The sequence below is a fragment of the Haliotis rubra genome, unplaced genomic scaffold, assembly GCF_003918875.1.
Source record: "Haliotis rubra isolate DU_JTF1 unplaced genomic scaffold, ASM391887v1 Scf50, whole genome shotgun sequence".
NCBI classification, from domain to species: Eukaryota; Metazoa; Mollusca; class Gastropoda; order Lepetellida; family Haliotidae; genus Haliotis; species Haliotis rubra.
In genome coordinates, this window is record NW_025767191.1 from 182,682 (window position 1) to 201,575 (window position 18,894).

An 18,894-nucleotide genomic window follows, 5' to 3' on the forward strand; every position below is an offset into this window, starting at 1 on the left:
ATTTTTTCAGGTTAAACACGTGCATGTCCTTCCTCAGATATCACTCCTCACAGTCGTGTGAGGTAATAGCACTGTCCTTCACCCACGGTCTCGCTGACCGTGACATTGTACACTCGACGATCATAAATGTTTGATGGGAAATCTGTGGATATTTACTAGCAAACTGCCCTAATTCGGTGTCCTAGATACATATGATAGTTCCCAATTGCGCAGATCGATGCTCATGTTGTTGATCACTGGATTGTCCTGTCCAGACTCGATTATTTACAGACCGCCGCCATATAGCTGGAATATTGCTGAGTGCGGCTAAACTAAACTCACTCACTCACCTATGATAGCGTTTCGAATCCCACTATTTTGTTTTTACGTTTGTCTGTGCCAAGCCACCGCTACGGCCCTTCACATGCTTTAAACGACTAGAACCCGCCTAACGTCCCTCGTGAAGCTGACTGTGACAAGATAAATACATTATTGTTAAAACTAAACTCACTCACTCACCTATGATAGCGTTTCGAATCCCGATATATTGTTTTTAGGTTTGTCTGCGCCGGGCCACCGCTACGGCCCTTCACATGCTTTAAACGACTAGAACCTGCCTAACGTCTCTCGTGAAGCTGACTGTGACAAGATAAATACAGTATTGTTAAAACCAAACTCACTCACTCCGGACAGGTAGTTTAGAATACTGTATTTGGATCACATAATAAGAAAGGGTTTTAGCGACACAATTGACAACACGCTAACAGATCCAGCGATTGGTTGATTTGTCTCTTTGGTGCTGGTGTCGTGTGTTGTGTTTGGAAAAACATAATCATTAACTTCCAGCTTCTTGTGCGGAAAGCCCAAAGGATGGAACTGGCACTGGGAGGGCACATATCACCTTCTATTGATTGGATGTGTTCATAAAATTAATGTGAAAAAGTAGTGTATTTTGAAGTCATGAGTTTCAAATTGTGAGAAATAATCGTCTTCGTGGAAAACTTAAAAATCAGCGCTGCAACGAGACCCAGGTGTTTTCACGTTATGAATTAAACATATAACTTGTGAAACAAATTGAATATTGTTTTAAAGTTTGTGAATATTCTATTCTGGAATGTCACTGGGCACGGATGTCGGGGTAATGAGGACGGCATACTTGTCGGGGAAAATGTTAGCTTCATTATCATAATGGTTTTCCGTAGAGTGAGGAACTGACGTCGATACTGTGGAGGTTTGTCGAGGTATAAACGTAACTACCGGTGTGCACCGAGTAAACCGCTTACACAACCAAAAGCATAATATGCCAAATGTCAGGGAAACAAACCAAAAACAACAACACAATGTAGAAGTGAATTCATACAAGTAGATATGTCACATTCATCGGTTTACAGACTGCTTATGTAACCATTTGCACACGCACACACACGCACAAGCACACGCACGCACACAAATCTAGACAACGAAACAAACTCACTGACACTGTTCAGCACAATAATGCAATACAAACCCCGCCTATTCTATTTTTAACCTTTCAGGAAATGTAGTCCCTTGGGCGTTATTAGTGGACCTACATCTAGTCTCTGAAATAGACATGTTTTTAATAGAAACAGTTGCTAAAATATATTCATAACATATAATGAAAGGAACCCAGAGACTTCTTCATGTACAGAAACAGTGGTAATCCAGACTTGCCCCATATTGTAGACTTTCATGTGCTACATTGGGTATATATATTTCAGTGTCTGTATAGCAGATTAGCTTTAAGGAAGCTTAAACACAAGAATATCTCTTTGGATAGCAAACGAAGTATGATATTGCTCGCGTTCTCCGAAGGTTTGGTTATTGCCACTGAATACTGTAGTGTGGTTTTGACTTTGTGGTGTAAGTTTCTTACAGTTTGTGACATATTATTGCGAGTTTCCTGGTGAGCTTCAGACCACAGGGGCGTGTCACGCTTAGAAACAGCGTTAGAAAGACATAGGTATATAGACCCTACCCTAGTACTATATATAGTACCAAGGTCTATATAGTACTAGGGTAGGGTCTATATACCTATGTCTTTCTAACGCTGTTTCTAAGCGTGACACGCCCCTGTGCTTCAGACCCCATATGAGTGAGTGAGTGGGTTTAGTTTTACGCCGCACTCAGCAATATTCCAGCTATATGGCGGCGGTCTGTAAATAATCGAGTCTGGACCAGACAATCCAGTGATCAACAGCATGAGCATCGATCTGCGCAATTGGGAACCGATGACATGTGTCAACCAAGTCAGCGAGGCTGTCCACCCGATCCCGTTAGTCGCCTCTTACGACAAGCATAGTCGCCTTTTGTGGCAAGCATGGGTTGCTGAAGACCTATTCTACCCCGGATCTGCACGGGTCCAGACCCCATATCATATAACACATGTGTTGCCTGATTGTCGGGATGATGACCCTGGCAACGGGTGGGTTGTTCCAGATGTTCGGCGGTGTCAAGTGTATGGTCAGTCGAGCGATAACAATCACGTGAACAAGTCGATAATTATTCTGTCTGGAATGAACGTAAGGCGTAAACGTGAGTGAAGTGTTTTGCACAAGGGGTGACTATCAACCGATTTCTTTAAAACCTGCTTTAACCATCAACCCCACGTTGTGTTTGAAACTTCTTTTTCCTCAATGCAGATATGATTACACGAATCAGTTCCTGTCGAGAATGTTAGATAACGCGGCTTTCATAAGACCCTTTTTCAGTTTTACGTACTACTCTCTGTTTATGTCCACGCGCATAGCGTTGTTTGACGTTTATATGCATACAGAAGTATCATTTAGTGTTTATAGTATCAGAAAGATAGGCACCGTTATACCGTCGCCGATTTTTGCTAGCTGCTGCAGAAATAAATTGTCAGTGAGATCAGGGATGTACTTGCTGTGTTGGTGTCGCTGCTGGAGATTGTCCCGTCCTTCCTTCACTGCCGACGGTCCATCATTGCCGGGATGGTGTAACACTGCTATACAGCGCCAGGCTCTGTACGCCACACAATTTATGTCACGGTGGTATGACCATATATTGCACTGGCTATCCGACGAAGGCTCTTCCCAAATGTCAGGACAGCGCTATTTAGGAAGACAAAAATTAATTCAACCTCGTTATCTATGAGGCGAATATAATGTCGATAAACAGGAAATGGACGTAAAAACGACAGCAGATTTTTATCTGGGAAATTGATGAGACCGAGTGTAGTTAACTGCATAATCGGAATACCACGCGAGTGTCGTAATGTGCCCGCGTTATTTCCAGGCAAAGGTCACGCTTGGTCGGCACATGCCTGTACAGGTCAGTATTATACATGTCCACATGGGTGGTGCTGGCAACTTACTGAGGTATAACATAACTCATTTTCTCATCATACCTGATATGAAAGGTCTTTCAAGCCAACTGAATATTTTCGAGCTGTGTCTTTTGGGAAATCTGATGGTTTTATATGTAACTTTTAGCTTCGAATTTCAAAACAGAAGATCCTTGCATTTACATTAAGTAATATGAAAGAGTTGTTTCTTTCTGAACAATTGTATTTACTGACATTATCAGACATTTCAAGGAGGATGGTTGTCTCACCTTTACCCTACATTGAAGGACCTGCTGTTCGGCTTGTCTTGTCCGTGATAACAAGGCACCAACATTAGCCAACAAATTTCATTATGGCCGTGTGATTTAATTTCATAAGCGCTGGCCCCAATCCGAAGGACGTTGAAGGTTTTACCTTGAAAGAAAGTTGGAATGAGATGGTAAGCGTGGTTTGGGAGATCCTTTCATCCGGTATCCCGACATCATGAACAGAAAACCATGGTTTTATAGGGCGTCGTGGACATGTCGGCAGTACATTTGCATGTGAAAGGATTGAAGTGACACATAGAGACTCTTATTACATGCTTATTTCTTTGTTCTTGTAGTTTGTATGCCGATCATCCACATACTTAGCACCGACTTTCCCCGGGGAATGGTCGACAATTCCTCCTTCGTGATGTAACTGTTGAAAAGGTCGCAGATTGTGGCGAAAAATCGAATTTGTTCATCGGGGGGTTACTAACGTAAGAAAATTTACACCACGCCGTATTGATTGATTCGAGGGTGAAATGTCGCCCCCTGACGTGTACTTCTTCTCTCTTGCTGGTTCAAATTGAGCAGACTAATTTTGAATTACCATGTTGCGCTCTGGTCTTAGTCCTTGCTGCCAACGTCATAATTATTTTCCTGTGCCGTACACCCTTTTGAGAGGATAACGTGTCATTATCTTTCCCCTCGACTGATCACTGGGTACTCAGCTGTCGATCTTACAGGGAAGGAGATCATTTTCATTAGCTCTGGCACTATTCTGATAGGAAAATATGTCATAAAGTCAACTAGGTAAAAGGACGCAGCTTTGATTATAGATGGCGTGCAGTGTATTCAATTTTATGTCAATAACAGTAGAGATGATGTTTCACTTGAGGAAACTAACATGCTTTATCGTATTAATAAAGTGATGCAGTTTGGGTTCCAAACCGGATTTCCTACTCAAGAAGGCTTAAAGAACTTTTGAAGTTGCGAGGTGTAAAATTGGCTTGCCATTGCTTTAGAGGAAGAGGAATGCCCCGTAGTTAAGCTAATCGTATCACTCGTTGCTGCAGGTACCGTCTTTGTGGAGAATTATTTTGCCATTTAAGTGCATCGTAACCGCACGCAATATCCATGCGATTCCCAGACATAAATAAGGTAGCAGGTGTGAGACAATTAAATATAGACCCAGATACATTGGCGATAAGATGTTGGTAGAGCGTCGCCGCATACTTCGCCATCCCCGTCAGCGCCTCACCACCAGCAACTCTTCATGACGTCAAGCCGCGGTGTATGAAATTAATTTAGTTAATGCTATACAATGCCAAACTAGTGGAACTACAAAAAACCCTCTCCCATAAGGTGCTCCAGCTTATTTCTTTGTAATAAGGAATCATTTGATTTGTCTGCTTGTGTTCCGTGGGGAAGTGAAACTTAATTGTGAAGACTGAAAGTAATCAATATGCGCTGCCAGATAATCACTCGGATCCATCGTCATCAGCTGAAACACACTTCCCAAATATTAACCGCATGGCTGTGCAATTTGCGCGAGGAGTTATTTACTAAAGCTGTGAGACTTCTTTCTAATTTTTCAACTAAAGGTGTGTGGAAGAAGAAATGTTTATTCCACAGAAGCGCCTTTGAATTTTCTATAAATTCTATTACAACACATTTGATTTTTACAATCCTAGAATCCGTTACTCGGCAGCAAGGGAATCGCGTAGGTTACCCTCATTGTGAGAACCATCGATATCTGAATACTCTGTGGTGTGGTGTGGTGTGGCGAGGTGGTGATGTGTGGTATGGTGTGGTTTGTGGTTTAGGGTGGTGTGCTGTTGTGTGATGTATTGTGTGGTGTGGTACGTGGTAGTGTATGGCGCGGTGCTGTTTTGCATTGTGTTGTTAATAATTGGTAATTGTATCGCTAACAAAGCAAAAGTTAGTTATGGCAGCAGGTGCTTGCTTTCGAAACACTGTGAGAGTCCTAGTGGCGACACCAGGTGTTCCACGGGGTTATCCATTGTTCCAGGACTGGATATTCAATGTGACATATATTATCTGTTTACTACCAATTGAGCCACATCATTAATCGAAACAAATCCCTTTCTCTTCTTGTTCTGGCCTATGCTACATACATAGAAGGATGTTTTGTAGTCATATCCTGTACGTGATGTAGCTTAAAATGCCAAGCTCATCATTGTGATCGATCACATATAAGCACATCGATCTTTCAAGAAGCAAATCAAGTATCGGTAATCGAAGACCTTTCTACCTTTAATAATCACGTCGTATTGGCATGTCACGGCGTATCTTGTCAAAACATCCACTACTTCAACTCAACTGTATTTGTAATTCAAGAGGCACATAATTTTGCAAGTATTTTCTGGAACAATACAGTTGAAAAACACTGAAGATTTTCCAAAGTTCTGTCGACCCGTGAAGATCCAGGTTAGAATTGATCTTCAGTAACCCATGCTTGTCGTGAGAGGCGACTAACGGGATCGGATGGTAACACACGCTGACTTGGTTGACACATGTCATCGTATCCCAATTGCCTAGATCGATGCTTATGCTGTTGATCACTGGATTGCCTGGTCCAGACTCGATTATTTACAGACCGCGGCGTAAAACCTAACTCGCACTCGCCAAAGTTCTGTCACTTAGCTCGAATGATATTTTCCTGATTAATAGGTGGGGTGGCGTCGAGTGTAACTCCTTAATTTCCTTGTTTACAGGTAACATGGCGTCGAGTGTAACTCCTTAATTTCCTTGTTTACAGGTAACATGGCGTCGAGCGTAACTCCTTAATTTCCTTGTTTACAGGTAACATGGCGTCGAGCGTCATCACCGAACCCTCTAACTATCGGCACCATGGCGTTTGTGGAGGACGAAAGGATCACCGTTGAACATCCGCCCTCGACTGGCGAGTGGAACCTCATGATCAAGCGGGTGCAGATCGAAGATGCCGGAGTGTACGAATGTCAGATTGCTTCAAAGGCGCGCCACCTCCGTAAACACGTCCTGCTGGTAGTGAAAGGTAGGACTGAATGTCGGTGGACTTACTGCGTTGTGATTCTATTTTTGTAACTGCAATGTAACTTTGGGTTACTGTTTCAAGTACACTAACGTGGTGTAAATGGTGGAGCAGATGTACAGTTTCACTTTTTGTTTTTAGTTATTTAGCATGTTTGATTTATGCGCCAGAGCTAATAATACCCGACTGAGATGTCCTTTAGTTGTCATTCATCTCATTCATTGAGTGTAGAACGTAACCGGAAGTAGCATCTGTCTCTTGTGACTGTGTCACTGATTGCATGGACGGAGACTGAACCCAGTTCATTGGTGAGGCATCGGCCTTATGTGAATTGATGTAAACGTGACGAAAACAATCCTAATCGTTCATGTCTTCCACACAATCATTGTGTTCAGTTGTGAGTATTTTTCTACGAAGTCCTTGACAACCTGGCCACCAGATGCAGGTGAATGTTCCTTGCCGCATGCTAGTTGGAACAGGGCGGCACTGATGGCATGCTTTGTATTCACATAAACATTTTACCGTAGCTCTAATAACGTTGGAAAATGTTTGTTCTTTTCAGAACCAAAAATACCGGAGACTAAACATAGTGAGTATATGAAATCTATTCGTCTCTACTCTAATCTTGGAAATTCTTGGGAGCTATTGAACTTCAAGAAGTCACTGGGCAATATAACTCGATCAAATTCTGTATAACGCAACTTCATCGAACACCTCATTGTTACTAACGGCTTGTTTTAGTAAATGTGAATGGGGTAGTTTTGGTTTGCAAATGAAACGATGTTTGGTTTGGATTAAGACTGCACTGCTTTGAGCCTTATGTATGTCGGTTTCCACATTCATTGCATCTTGGCGTACCTCTGATGCAATTAAACGGCAGATTGCTGGAGCTGGACGCGGGACGTCCCCCGTGTTGCGCTGGTCAGATGTGTCAGCCCATTTCAGATTATACCTTGTAAGGATATCCGTGAAGAACAATGTTTTAGCTGCAGGAACCGCTTGTTAAGGATTGTTGGTGCACCGTTATGCTCTGTACTGATGCCAGACGTTCTACACCCTTTGCTTTTATGACTGTGATCCAGGGTTTGACATTCATCATAACATGAACATTTATGATGAAGAGGGTCTCTAAATGTAGATATCAGAGAATCAGTTCGGTCCTGAATACTCTACGCGGAAAGCCTGGCAACCTACCGTCCTCTTCTTAGTACAAATAAACGTTTACTTCTAATATATTTCATTCGGGCAGATAATATGGTGTGGGGTCGATAAAACAGATTCATTATGTAGAATGCGGATACACTTATGTATTGCCTTGTTTTCAACAAAGAGCAGACTTTCGGTGGCATAATGGCATATTTGCATGAAGTATGAAGTGCTATGACTTGATGAATAAGTGAAACTGGGAATTAGACGCTGTATAGGTAAGAAAAGGATGTTTTCTTGTTGCCGAATTGTGTCTTTTACCACGTCCTGACACATCAGAGGAAGATTTTACGGATTCCATTCGTGGATTGTATATGCTAAAAGCCAACGTGGTAAGATAAGTTAGAATGGGTTTTCACGTCAACTATAGAGACAATGTAGTACAAAAGACGGGTCGGGAAGGGGAGAGGGGAGGTAGCGTTGTAAGGGTTAGGTAGCGACATGCACTGCCCACACGTATAATAATGCGGTGATAATTAGAGGGATACGACGCCTAGTTTATCCGGAGTTAGTCTGTAGATAGTTATTACCATATATCTCATGGTCTTAACGTTTTTTCAGTGCATCGTGTCTCGGCTACTGGAATTAAAGATGATCTTTATGGTAAACCAATTTTGTTCTGCATTTTGAATAGTTTTGTGAATAGCTCGAGTTGCTCTTTTCATTTTATTTCTGTACATTTCGCCTTCTTCGTCAACCCACTTCAGTGTCCACAAGACACCTTCCAAGGGAAACCAGTCGCATAGTCAGCTTCACATGTCACCTTCACATAACGCAATGTGACACGTTCCACTTGAGCATCTATTCACACATGCCTGACAACCCGTGGCGTGAATCCGTGTAAAGCAAAGTAATGACCACTCTAGTTCATTGTGAGTGAGGGATGCTTTCAGTAGCTCCCCCGGATTTCCGGCAATGTCAGGAGCTGTTCAAAACGGTCGAAAAGTAACACGATGAGGTTCAGCTACGAAGTAATGTAGCTCTGTTATCGAGCGGTCAGTTCATCCACAGAACAGCGTTGGTACCAGTTCGATCATGTCCATGTGATGGTCACGATACTCTGCTATCAGATGATCCATTAAACTGAAACATATGTGAGCGACTCGTCTTATATCTCTTGCAACTGTTTTTACCCACCCTCGGCACCACGGAGACTAAGTACATAGCTGCACGCACATAGCATATTGTGTTGTGTTTTTACTGTTGACAGATACAAGCCAGACTGTGATACACTCCGCATTCCCTACATGACTAATACTTTTAGCTTTTTATGTAACGTACACTTTTGTAACTGTATGACTGTGCAATGTTGGTCCAGTCTGTGCTTCGTGGTCTTTGAAAACGCTGGAGCGCATGCGCTGGTTTGATTGTCTGTATGACATTGTGATGTGAATATTCTTAACTATGTGGCAAGACTTCCTACCGAAATGTGTTTTGCCAACTGCTCACTCTCAGCACTTTGCACTCGGCACTTGAGCTGTAATTGTACTTCGGGAGTAACATTTCTCTCCTATGTAATACTAATCTTACAAGACCCTTGTCGGAATGCTGCCTATGTTATACGTTGTGGCACGACATCAGGCACGGCAGACGGTGGCCTAGTTAGTGACAACACCCTCGTCATCATGACACTGGGGAAAAAACTGATAATTACTTCAGAGATTTCTGTTAAAAGAAACTGCTTCACGGGTTTCTGTACATAGCAAAAAACATCACAAGCGACATTTGGAGCTGATGATGAATATATTGACTTGGCTTTTCTGTTTGTATGTGTGCGACCTGCGTTCTGGGCTGCTGTTCACAATTCGCTACACGACTAGCATACCACAACGTGCATGCTCGCAATAAGAGCGAAAAAAGCCACGATATATAGAAAATAAGAGTAAGTAGAGTTGAAGCATCAGGCGCCTTAATGGCTCACCTCGGCCAGGGCTGTGACTGCGGAATATATTAACAATGTTTTATTTGATTCAAACCCCTCACCCCTCCCCCCAAAGAGAAAAAAAAGATGAAAAAAATCCAGCCAGCTATATTTCCACATATGATATCTGCCAAGAAAAGAAGTAAGAAATTCCCTGTGTAATTACAGATTTCACAGATTGTTTATTTGGTTTTGACTGAGCTTGTATTGCATATGAATCGAATCTCGCTTATTTTTTTAAGTGTTTCTTCATACGGCGTGAAGCCTCGACATTTGCATGCTTTTCTATCGCTGCATTGAAACCAGATTCAAATTATTGTGAGTGTAATGACACATGAAACATGGTTTTAATCAATAATACCATTTACCTGCCACAGTGTTCAGCGTTCCCCTATTCTTAGGACCTTTGTGCTTGCCAGAAAATATATGGGTTTTTCCCAAACAAATGTAATTAGTTGGTAAGTTAACTGATGGGGATCCAAATTAGAATACAAACGGGCAATTAGGATCTGAAAGACATTCTGATGGATTTGGGAATGAGGAACAAGAACAGGTTGCACGTAGAAACTTGGCTAATGAAGTATTTTGTCTGGCCGGGCTGGTGATGAACCTTCAGGCAACTTCTCCGGAAGCATCAAGGCCCAGTGTTCTCCCTGTGGAACTCCGGAGAAGTATATTGTTTAGACCTGTTGGAAGTGAACAAGAAGAAATTACTGCAAACTTCATATGTAATGCGTGGATATGCTAGATCATGCATCTGACAGGTGTGTGTGGAGGGACGCGGAGCCATCTGTAATGTTGTAATGACCTCCGGCATGCTAGCGTTGTTCCCGCATTGTATGTCCCTCTGTATTCTATACTTCAGATTTACAGTCTCTGACCTGTACTTTAATGACCCGTCTCGTCAAGCATACATGAAGTCTCAACAGTTTTACTGTCCGTACTATCCAATTTGTACTTGCATCATCGTATTTAATGGTAGCAAATATATATCTGTGGCACGATTTCAGCCACGCATATTGTTGCGACTCTATGTGTACCTCCAGAAGACGCTGTGACGTCATGTGTATCACTAGGAGACACTATAACGCCATGTGTATCGGTAGAAGATGCCGTAGCGCCGTGCGTGATTCCAGAAGACGCTGTGATTTCATGTGTATCGCCAGAAGACGCTGTGACTTCATATGTATCGCAAGAAGACGCTGTGACTTCATGTCAGAAGACGCTGTAACATCATGTGTATCGTCAGAAGACGCTTTAACGGCATTTGTGATTCCAGACGATGCTGTAACGTCATGTGTATCGTCAGAAGACGCTTTAGCGTCATGTGTGATTCCAGACGACGCTGTAGCGCCATGTGTATCACCTGGAGACACCGTGACGCTATGTGTATCACCTGGAGACACCGTGACGCCATGTGTATCACCTCGAGACGCCGTGACGCCATGTGTATCACCTCGAGACGCCATGTGTATCACCTGGAGACACCGTGACGCCATGTGTATCACTTGGAGATGCTATAACGCTTTGTATCACTCAGAGACGCCATAACATAAAGTGTATCACCTGAAGACGCCACCATGTAATGTGTATCACCTGAAGACGCCACCATGCCATGTGTATCACCTGGACACGCCATCATGCCATGTGTATTACCTGGAGAAGCCACCATGCCATGTGTGTGACCTGAAGACGCCCCAATGCAATGTGTATCACCTGGAGACGTCACCATGCCATGTGTATCACCTGGACACGCCACCATGCCATGTGTATCGCCTGAAGACGCCACCATGCCATGTGTATCACCTGGAGACGCCACAATGCCTTGTGTATCACCTGGAGACGCCACAAATCGCAGGTGGTGCGTGGACTCATATACATTTTATGGACATACTCGCCTCATGTTTGATAAGTGGGCCCTGTCTGCCGGAACTTGTCCTGTGATAAACGTCTTGATGTTCTTAAGGCTGATCAGCTGTTATCCTTTGTACTACAATTAGGTCGGAAGTCCATCTATCACACTACCTTCTCAGTTGTTCTTTGAATAAAAAAACCCAAGACAACCAAAGGGATTAAGCTCCGTCGGAGACTATTAGAAGGCTATTTCCTGCGTCAAATCGAGTCACTTACTCGTAATTAATTTACCTGTGGAACAGACACGACCATTAGTTAGGATATTTAACGCTGGTTTATTATTAGAGAAGGAGCCACTATCGGGTAGTTAATTTCGCAGACCGTCCACTCTGATACTGAGCTATGTAATAATATAATGCCTGGTTGTGCGAACTTCTAAGCTGTACCTCTCCATCATGTCTATCCTGCACATCCTGAAGCTGCAGCTGTAAATCTAAGGATAAACTTCCACATTCCTTGGCATACTGCATGTTAGTCCTTGCTTGTCAGCTGAGATGTACACCTTTAGAAAGTGTGAGTCGTCCACATGGTGGTGTTATAATTTACACATTTTTTCAGGTTTAGCAATTTTTTTGTTGAATGCTATTCATAAGACACATGTGCACTTGCAACAGGATGCTGAGGTTACTGGACGGTAAACACAATCACGGTCACAGTTTCTTCTCAATTAGCACACTGCTTTTATTCAAATGCGACTCAATCCAACAGTATAGAGTCCACGTGGCTGTTCGGATCTGCGTCAATTTTACTTTTTAATTCATTTCACTAAGTCCAGTTCTTTCATGTGCAATGTGTTATTTAAATTTGTCTTGAAATGTAAATGACCTTTAACTAAAATAATAATTTGTTATCTTGTTCTCATGCGTCAATCGACAAATACATGTGAAATTATGTACATGTGGATATGTCTGTGAGTCAGTTGTATTACCTAAATAAGAGACACATAATTGTATCTTACTTTTAACCGACAGTACTCCCCATCTGCGAGAACCACATGCAAGTAGTAACCGACAGTATTCTCTACTAGCGACAACCACAACTCTTTATACCGTACAGTACAACCCTTTTTCTGACAACCATCTCTCTTTATACCCGACAGTACAACCCTTTTCTGACAACCATGTCTCTTTATACCCGACCGTACAACCCTTTTCTGACAACCATGTCTCTTTATACCCGACAGTATTTTCCGTCTTGGAGAAATATATCTATGTAGTACCCGACAGTATTTTCCGTCTTGAAGTAGTATAACTATGTAGTACCCGCAGTATTTTCCGTCTTGGAGAAGTATAACTATGTAGTACCCGACAGTATTTTCCGTCTTGGAGATAACTATGTGGTACCCGTATATCTTGAAGTAGTATATCTATGTGGTACCCGACTATTTTCCGTCTTAGTAGTATAACTATGTGGTACCCGACAGTATTTTCCGTCTTGGAGAAGAAGTATAACTATGTGTAGTACCCGACAGTATTTTCCGTCTTGGAGAAGTATAACTATGTAGTACCCGACAGTATTTTCCGTCTTGGAGAAGTATAGCTATGTAGTACCCGACAGTATTTTCCGTCTTGGAGAAGTATAGCTATGTAGTACCCGACAGTATTTTCCGTCTTGGAGAAGTATAGCTATGTGGTACCCGACAGTATTTTCCGTCTTGGAGAAGTATAACTATGTAGTACCCGACATTATGTCTTATCTTGAAGTAGTAGTAGTACCTATGTGGTAGTAGATATACCTATGTGGTGCCCGACAGTATTTTCCGTCTTGAAGTAGCATAACTATGTGGTACCCGACATTGACATTATGTCTTATCTTGAAGTAGTATACCTATGTGGTACCCGACAGTATTTTCCGTCTTGAGCATAACTATGTGGTACCCGCAGTAGTATAACTATGTATTTTCCGTACCCGACAGTATTTTCCGTCTTGAAGTAGTATAACTATGTAGTACCCGACATTATTTTCCGTCTTGAAGTAGTATAACTATGTGGTACCCGACAGTATTTTTGGAGAAGTATCTTGAAGTAGAGAAGTATAACTATGTAGTACCCGACATTATTTTCCGTCTTGAAGTAGTATAACTATGTGGTACCCGACAGTATTTTCCGTCTTGGAGAAGTATAACTATGTGGTACCCGACAGTATTTTCGTCTTGAAGTAGTATAACTATGTAGTACCCGCAGTATTTTCCGTCTTGGAGAAGTATAACTATGTGGTACCCGACAGTATTTTCCGTCTTGGAGAACTATATACGCGACAGTATGTGAAGAAGTATATGTAGTACCCGACAGTATTTTCCGTCTTGGAGAAGTATAGCCATGTAGTACCCGACAGTATTTTCCGTCTTGGAGAAGTATGACTATGTAGTACCCGACAGTATTTTCCGTCTTGGAGAAGTATAACTATGTAGTACCAGACAGTATTTTCCGTCTTGAAGAAGTATAGCTATGTAGTACCCGACAGTATTTTCCGTCTTGGAGAAGTATAGCCATGTAGTACCCGACAGTATTTTCCGTCTTGAAGTAGCATAACTATGTAGTACCCGCAGTATTTTCCGTCTTGGAGAAGTATAACTATGTAGTACCCGACATTATTTTCCGTCTTGGAGAAGTATAACTATGTAGTACCAGACAGTATTTTCTGTCTTGGAGAAGTATAGCTATGTAGTACCCGACAGTATTTTCCGTCTTGGAGAAGTATAACTATGTGGTACCCGACAGTATTTTCCGTCTTGGAGAAGTATAACTATGTGGTACCCGACATTATTTTCCGTCTTGAAGTAGCATAACTATGTAGTACCCGACATTATGTCTTATCTTGAAGTAGTATACCCATGTGGTACCCGACATTATTTTCCGTCTTGAAGTAGTATAACTATGTGGTACCCGACAGTATTTTCTGTCTTGGAGAAGTATAACTATGTGGTATCCGACAGTATTTTCCGTCTTGAAGAAGTATAGCTATGTAGTACCCGAAAGTATTTTCCGTCTTGGAGAAGTATAGCCATGTAGTACCCGACAGTATTTTCCGTCTTGGAGAAGTATGACTATGTGGTACCCGACAGTATGTTTTATCTTGAAGTAGTATAACTATGTAGTACCCGACAGTATTTTCCGTCTTGAAGTAGTATATCTATGTGGTACCCGACAGTATGTTTTATCTTGAAGTAGTATATCTATGTGGTACCCGACATCATTCCCATCTTGGAGAAGAACGTCTATGTAATACCCGACAGTGTTTCCCATCTTGGAGAAGTAAATTTATGAAGTACCCGACAGTATTTTCCGTCTTGGAGAAGTATAGCTATGTGGTACCCGACAATATTTTCCGTCTTGAAGTAGTATAACTATGTGGTACCCGACAGTATTTTCCGTCTTGAAGTAGTATATCTATGTAGTACCCGACAGTATTGTCCGTCTTGAAGTAGTATAACTATGTGGTACCCGACAGTATTTTCCGTCTTGAAGTAGTATAACTATGTGTGTGGTACCCGACAATATTTACCGACTTGAAGTAGTATAACTGTGTGGTACCCGACATTATGTCTTATCTTGAAGTAGTATATCTATGTGGTACCCGACAGTATTTTCCGTCTTGGAGAAGTATAACTATGTGGTACCCGACAGTATTTTCCGTCTTGGAGAAGTATAACTATGTGGTAGCCGACAGTATTTTCCGTCTTGAAGTAGTATAACTATGTGGTACCCGACAGTATTTTCCGTCTTGGAGAAGTATAACTATGTGGTAGCCGACAGTATTTTCCGTCTTGAAGTTGTATAACTATGTGTGTGGTACCCGACAATATTTACCGACTTGAAGTAGTATAACTGTGTGGTACCCGACATTATGTCTTATCTTGAAGTAGTATATCTATGTGGTACCCGACAATATTTTCCGTGTTGGAGAAGTATAACTATGTGGTACCCGACAGTATTTTCCGTCTTGGAGAAGTATAACTATGTGGTAGCCGACAGTATTTTCCGTCTTGGAGAAGTATAGCTATGTAGTACCCGACAGTATTTTCCGTTTGGAGAAGTATAACTATGTGGTACCCGACAGCATTTTCCGTCTTGGAGAAATATATTTATGTAGTATCCGACATTATTTCCCATCTTGGAGAAGTATATCTATGAAGAACCCGACAGTGTTTCCCAACTTGGAGAAGTATAGTATGACCAGAAATTATTGAGAATTTTAGGAATATGTTTAATTGGATTTCTAGTATAAACAACCTTGACCAGCTATCAAGTGCTTGGTTTCATTCAAGAGAGACAACTCCGTTAATCCTTTTTCATTAGTTTGTGAAGAGTTATTCCCCTTTGTTTACTTGCTAGCAGACGACATTTTCAGTGATCCTCAGTATGGATGATTTAGAGAAGAGGAAGTTGATTTTAGAGTATTATAGCAAGGACATCAGATCAGCTAAAGTGATTTCAAGTAGAACAGGCATCCCTTTGTCCACTGTTTATCGTGATTTGAAACATATTGTAAATGGATATAGCATTGAGCACCAGGGAGGCGCAGGTAGGCCCAGAAAATTGACTGTCGGTGACAGGAGGCGGCTTGGTATTTTTGTTTCTAAAACCAAACGAAGGAGTTTAGAAAACTTAAGGCTGGATATGATTGATAGAGGAACTATGGCTGTCTGTAAGGAGACAATTAGAACTGAGCTGCATGCAATGGGTTTGCAGAAAAGTCGAGGAATTCCATCACCGAACATGAAACCTGAACAAAAGGAGCGTAGGTTGAACTGGTGCTTATAGCATTTTAACAGGGACAATGTGATTTTGTCAGATGAAAGTTCTGTGTGGCTGTTTCCTAATACACTGAAATTCTGGACCAAACAAACTGAAAAACCTTTGTATCAGCGCCCAAAGTACAGTCCGAAATTTAACGTGTGGGGTGGCATATCTGTGTTAGGGGCAACGCCCCTTTGTGTATTTGAAGAGAATATGAACAGTGAGCGGTACACAGATATTTTCAAGGGACTTTACTTCCATCAGCTCACGTGTTCTATGGAAAGTTTTGGACGACCCAAAACATCGTTCAAAGCATTCACAGGCCTGGTTTCGGACCCCAAGTATGACATTATTAGATTGGCCAAGCTATAGCCCTGACCTAAATCCAATAGAAAATGGTTGGAGACTTATGAAGGAAAATGTCAATAAGACAAATCTGACAAATATTGCTGAAATGAAAGAAGAGGTGGTCCGATATTGGGACAGCATGGACCACGACTTTCTAACTTCTTTGATCAGTAGTATGCCCCGCCGCATTGAAGCCTGCATTGCTGCCCATGGTGACTTGACAAAATACTAACTGTTCACCTGTCTTTGAATCTAGAGTTGTGTTCTGCTAATATTCACATTTAATACGTGAGTAATGAGTGAAAAAAATTTAAAAAATTACAATCTTAAATTCTCAATAATTTCTGGTTTTACTGTATATCTATGAAGTAGCCTACCCGACAGTGTTTCCCATCTTGAAGGATTATGTCTGTGTAGTAACAGACAGTATTCCACATCTGAGCGAACCTTATATAAACCAATCTTCCCCGCCATGAATAAACATCAATGCGATAGTATATAATATAATATATATTTCTATTGCATGTTTCAATCCCATGACTTGGTCGATTTGCCACAACACGCGGTTTCGTCTTCGCAAAGAATTGTTTTATATCTTTAATATCCTTGGGTATCCTCAAGTCAGTCCACTGTTACATTTGCCACCTGCTGATAGCCTTTACCTTTCACCGCGTGACTGTTCGTGCCATTGTCCCGGCCATGTTCATCTATAGCAGTGCTGTATCAGCTCTTATGACGAGTGACATACGAGACCACTTCATGGAGTGTACGTCCCCACGTGTGTCTGTTGAACAACTAACTGCATGCCTGCTTCAGCTTACAGTGTTGAGAATGAGAGCAACGTGTTAACTGCATGGAGCTTTACCATTTCAATGTGGTCCGTGTTATAACAACTTTGTGAGATGTGTATATGTGAGCTGTGATCTTAATATCAACAAACTCATTAGTTACACAAAATTTAAGAATGTATAATAAACACTATTTTCAAATGTTGTGATAGTAAATTTGCTCTACTTGACGGTTCCTGAAAGGTGTTAAAGGTGAACGTCCTTGTAGTTGAGAGTCAAACTTAAGAAAATGTATGGTTTCTTTGTAATAATGATGTCTCTCGTTTTGTATTTAAATGTGAAAGTATATTTGCAGATATCCAGATAACCGGCGAGGAGTTTGTGGAACAAGGGAAAAAGATCTATCTCATCTGCAATGCCACGGGGAAAGAACACTCACCCGATGACTTGGACTGGTTCAAGAACGGAAACAAGCTAACCACAGAATTTGTCCGGAAGATCTACATACGGAAATTTGTTTCTTTGACAACGAAAACTATTGTTAGCATCCTGGAAATAAAGAATGCTAAACTGAGTGACGCTGGGATGTATGTGTGTCGGACGTCGGACCTGCAGATCACCAGTAGAAGAATCAACGTATTGAAAAGTAAGTGTGGGCCGTTCTATTGCAGTGTTCAGAATCACAGTCACGTACACAGACACTTCACTCACGGCACTTTCCTGGGTGGCTCTTCTGAATCGTTGGAATCTGCTATTTCATAAATCTAATTGCACTTTTTGAAACGTCAAACATAATTTGAAATGAATAATATCTTAAATTGTGAAATTGTTATATGCCAGACGCGTTGATTAACAGAGGACAGCGAACCTGTAGCAGATTTCTACAATGTGTGGAAACTCACGGCGACTGTTCTGTACACTTCAGGAAAGTTCCTTATGTTACTCTATCTTCATGTTGGGTGCGCTTTGCGTTTGCGAATTGCTTTTAGTCAAATGATCAAATGCTACATCTACGAATAGTGGTCTTTCTTTGGCTATACTTACTACTGACTGCATTCAGAACAACATCAGTCCATGATGAATCTCCACAGGAACCCTGGTGTTGCAACCTGTCCCAGCACCGAGGGAACACACTGGCGCATATTTGATATCTGGATTGCTGCAGTGTTTATTTAATAATTCCCTGAAAAAAACCCAAACCATCGAATCTTACACGAGAGACAATAAAACCCCAAGCAGGTTTCCTCGTTCACTGTTCATAACACAACTATCTCTACATCTATCCTTACACACTCTTCTTCTTTCACACTTCCTGCAATCGGGCGGATCTCCGTCACAAGACAGTTTGTGGTCCAGCAACTTGGATCCACAAGCTTGTCTTCCCCAAACCCC

At 41.7% G+C, this 18,894-nt stretch overlaps 1 protein-coding gene across 2 annotated transcripts in view; it reads left to right on the plus strand.

The window, feature by feature from the left end:
- Positions 1-18,894, plus strand: part of LOC124291836 (myosin light chain kinase, smooth muscle-like) — a 94,209-nt gene that overhangs the window by 70,781 nt on the left and 4,534 nt on the right. The window contains exons 3-6 of one of the 2 annotated variants that reach the window (XM_046728906.1): positions 6,376-6,589; positions 7,149-7,175; positions 8,354-8,395; positions 17,858-18,148. In XM_046728906.1, the coding sequence (XP_046584862.1) occupies positions 6,376-6,589; positions 7,149-7,175; positions 8,354-8,395; positions 17,858-18,148 (574 nt within the window). The remainder of the gene's footprint in view (positions 1-6,375; positions 6,590-7,148; positions 7,176-8,353; positions 8,396-17,857; positions 18,149-18,894) is intronic. The other variant, XM_046728907.1, reaches the window with a different exon arrangement.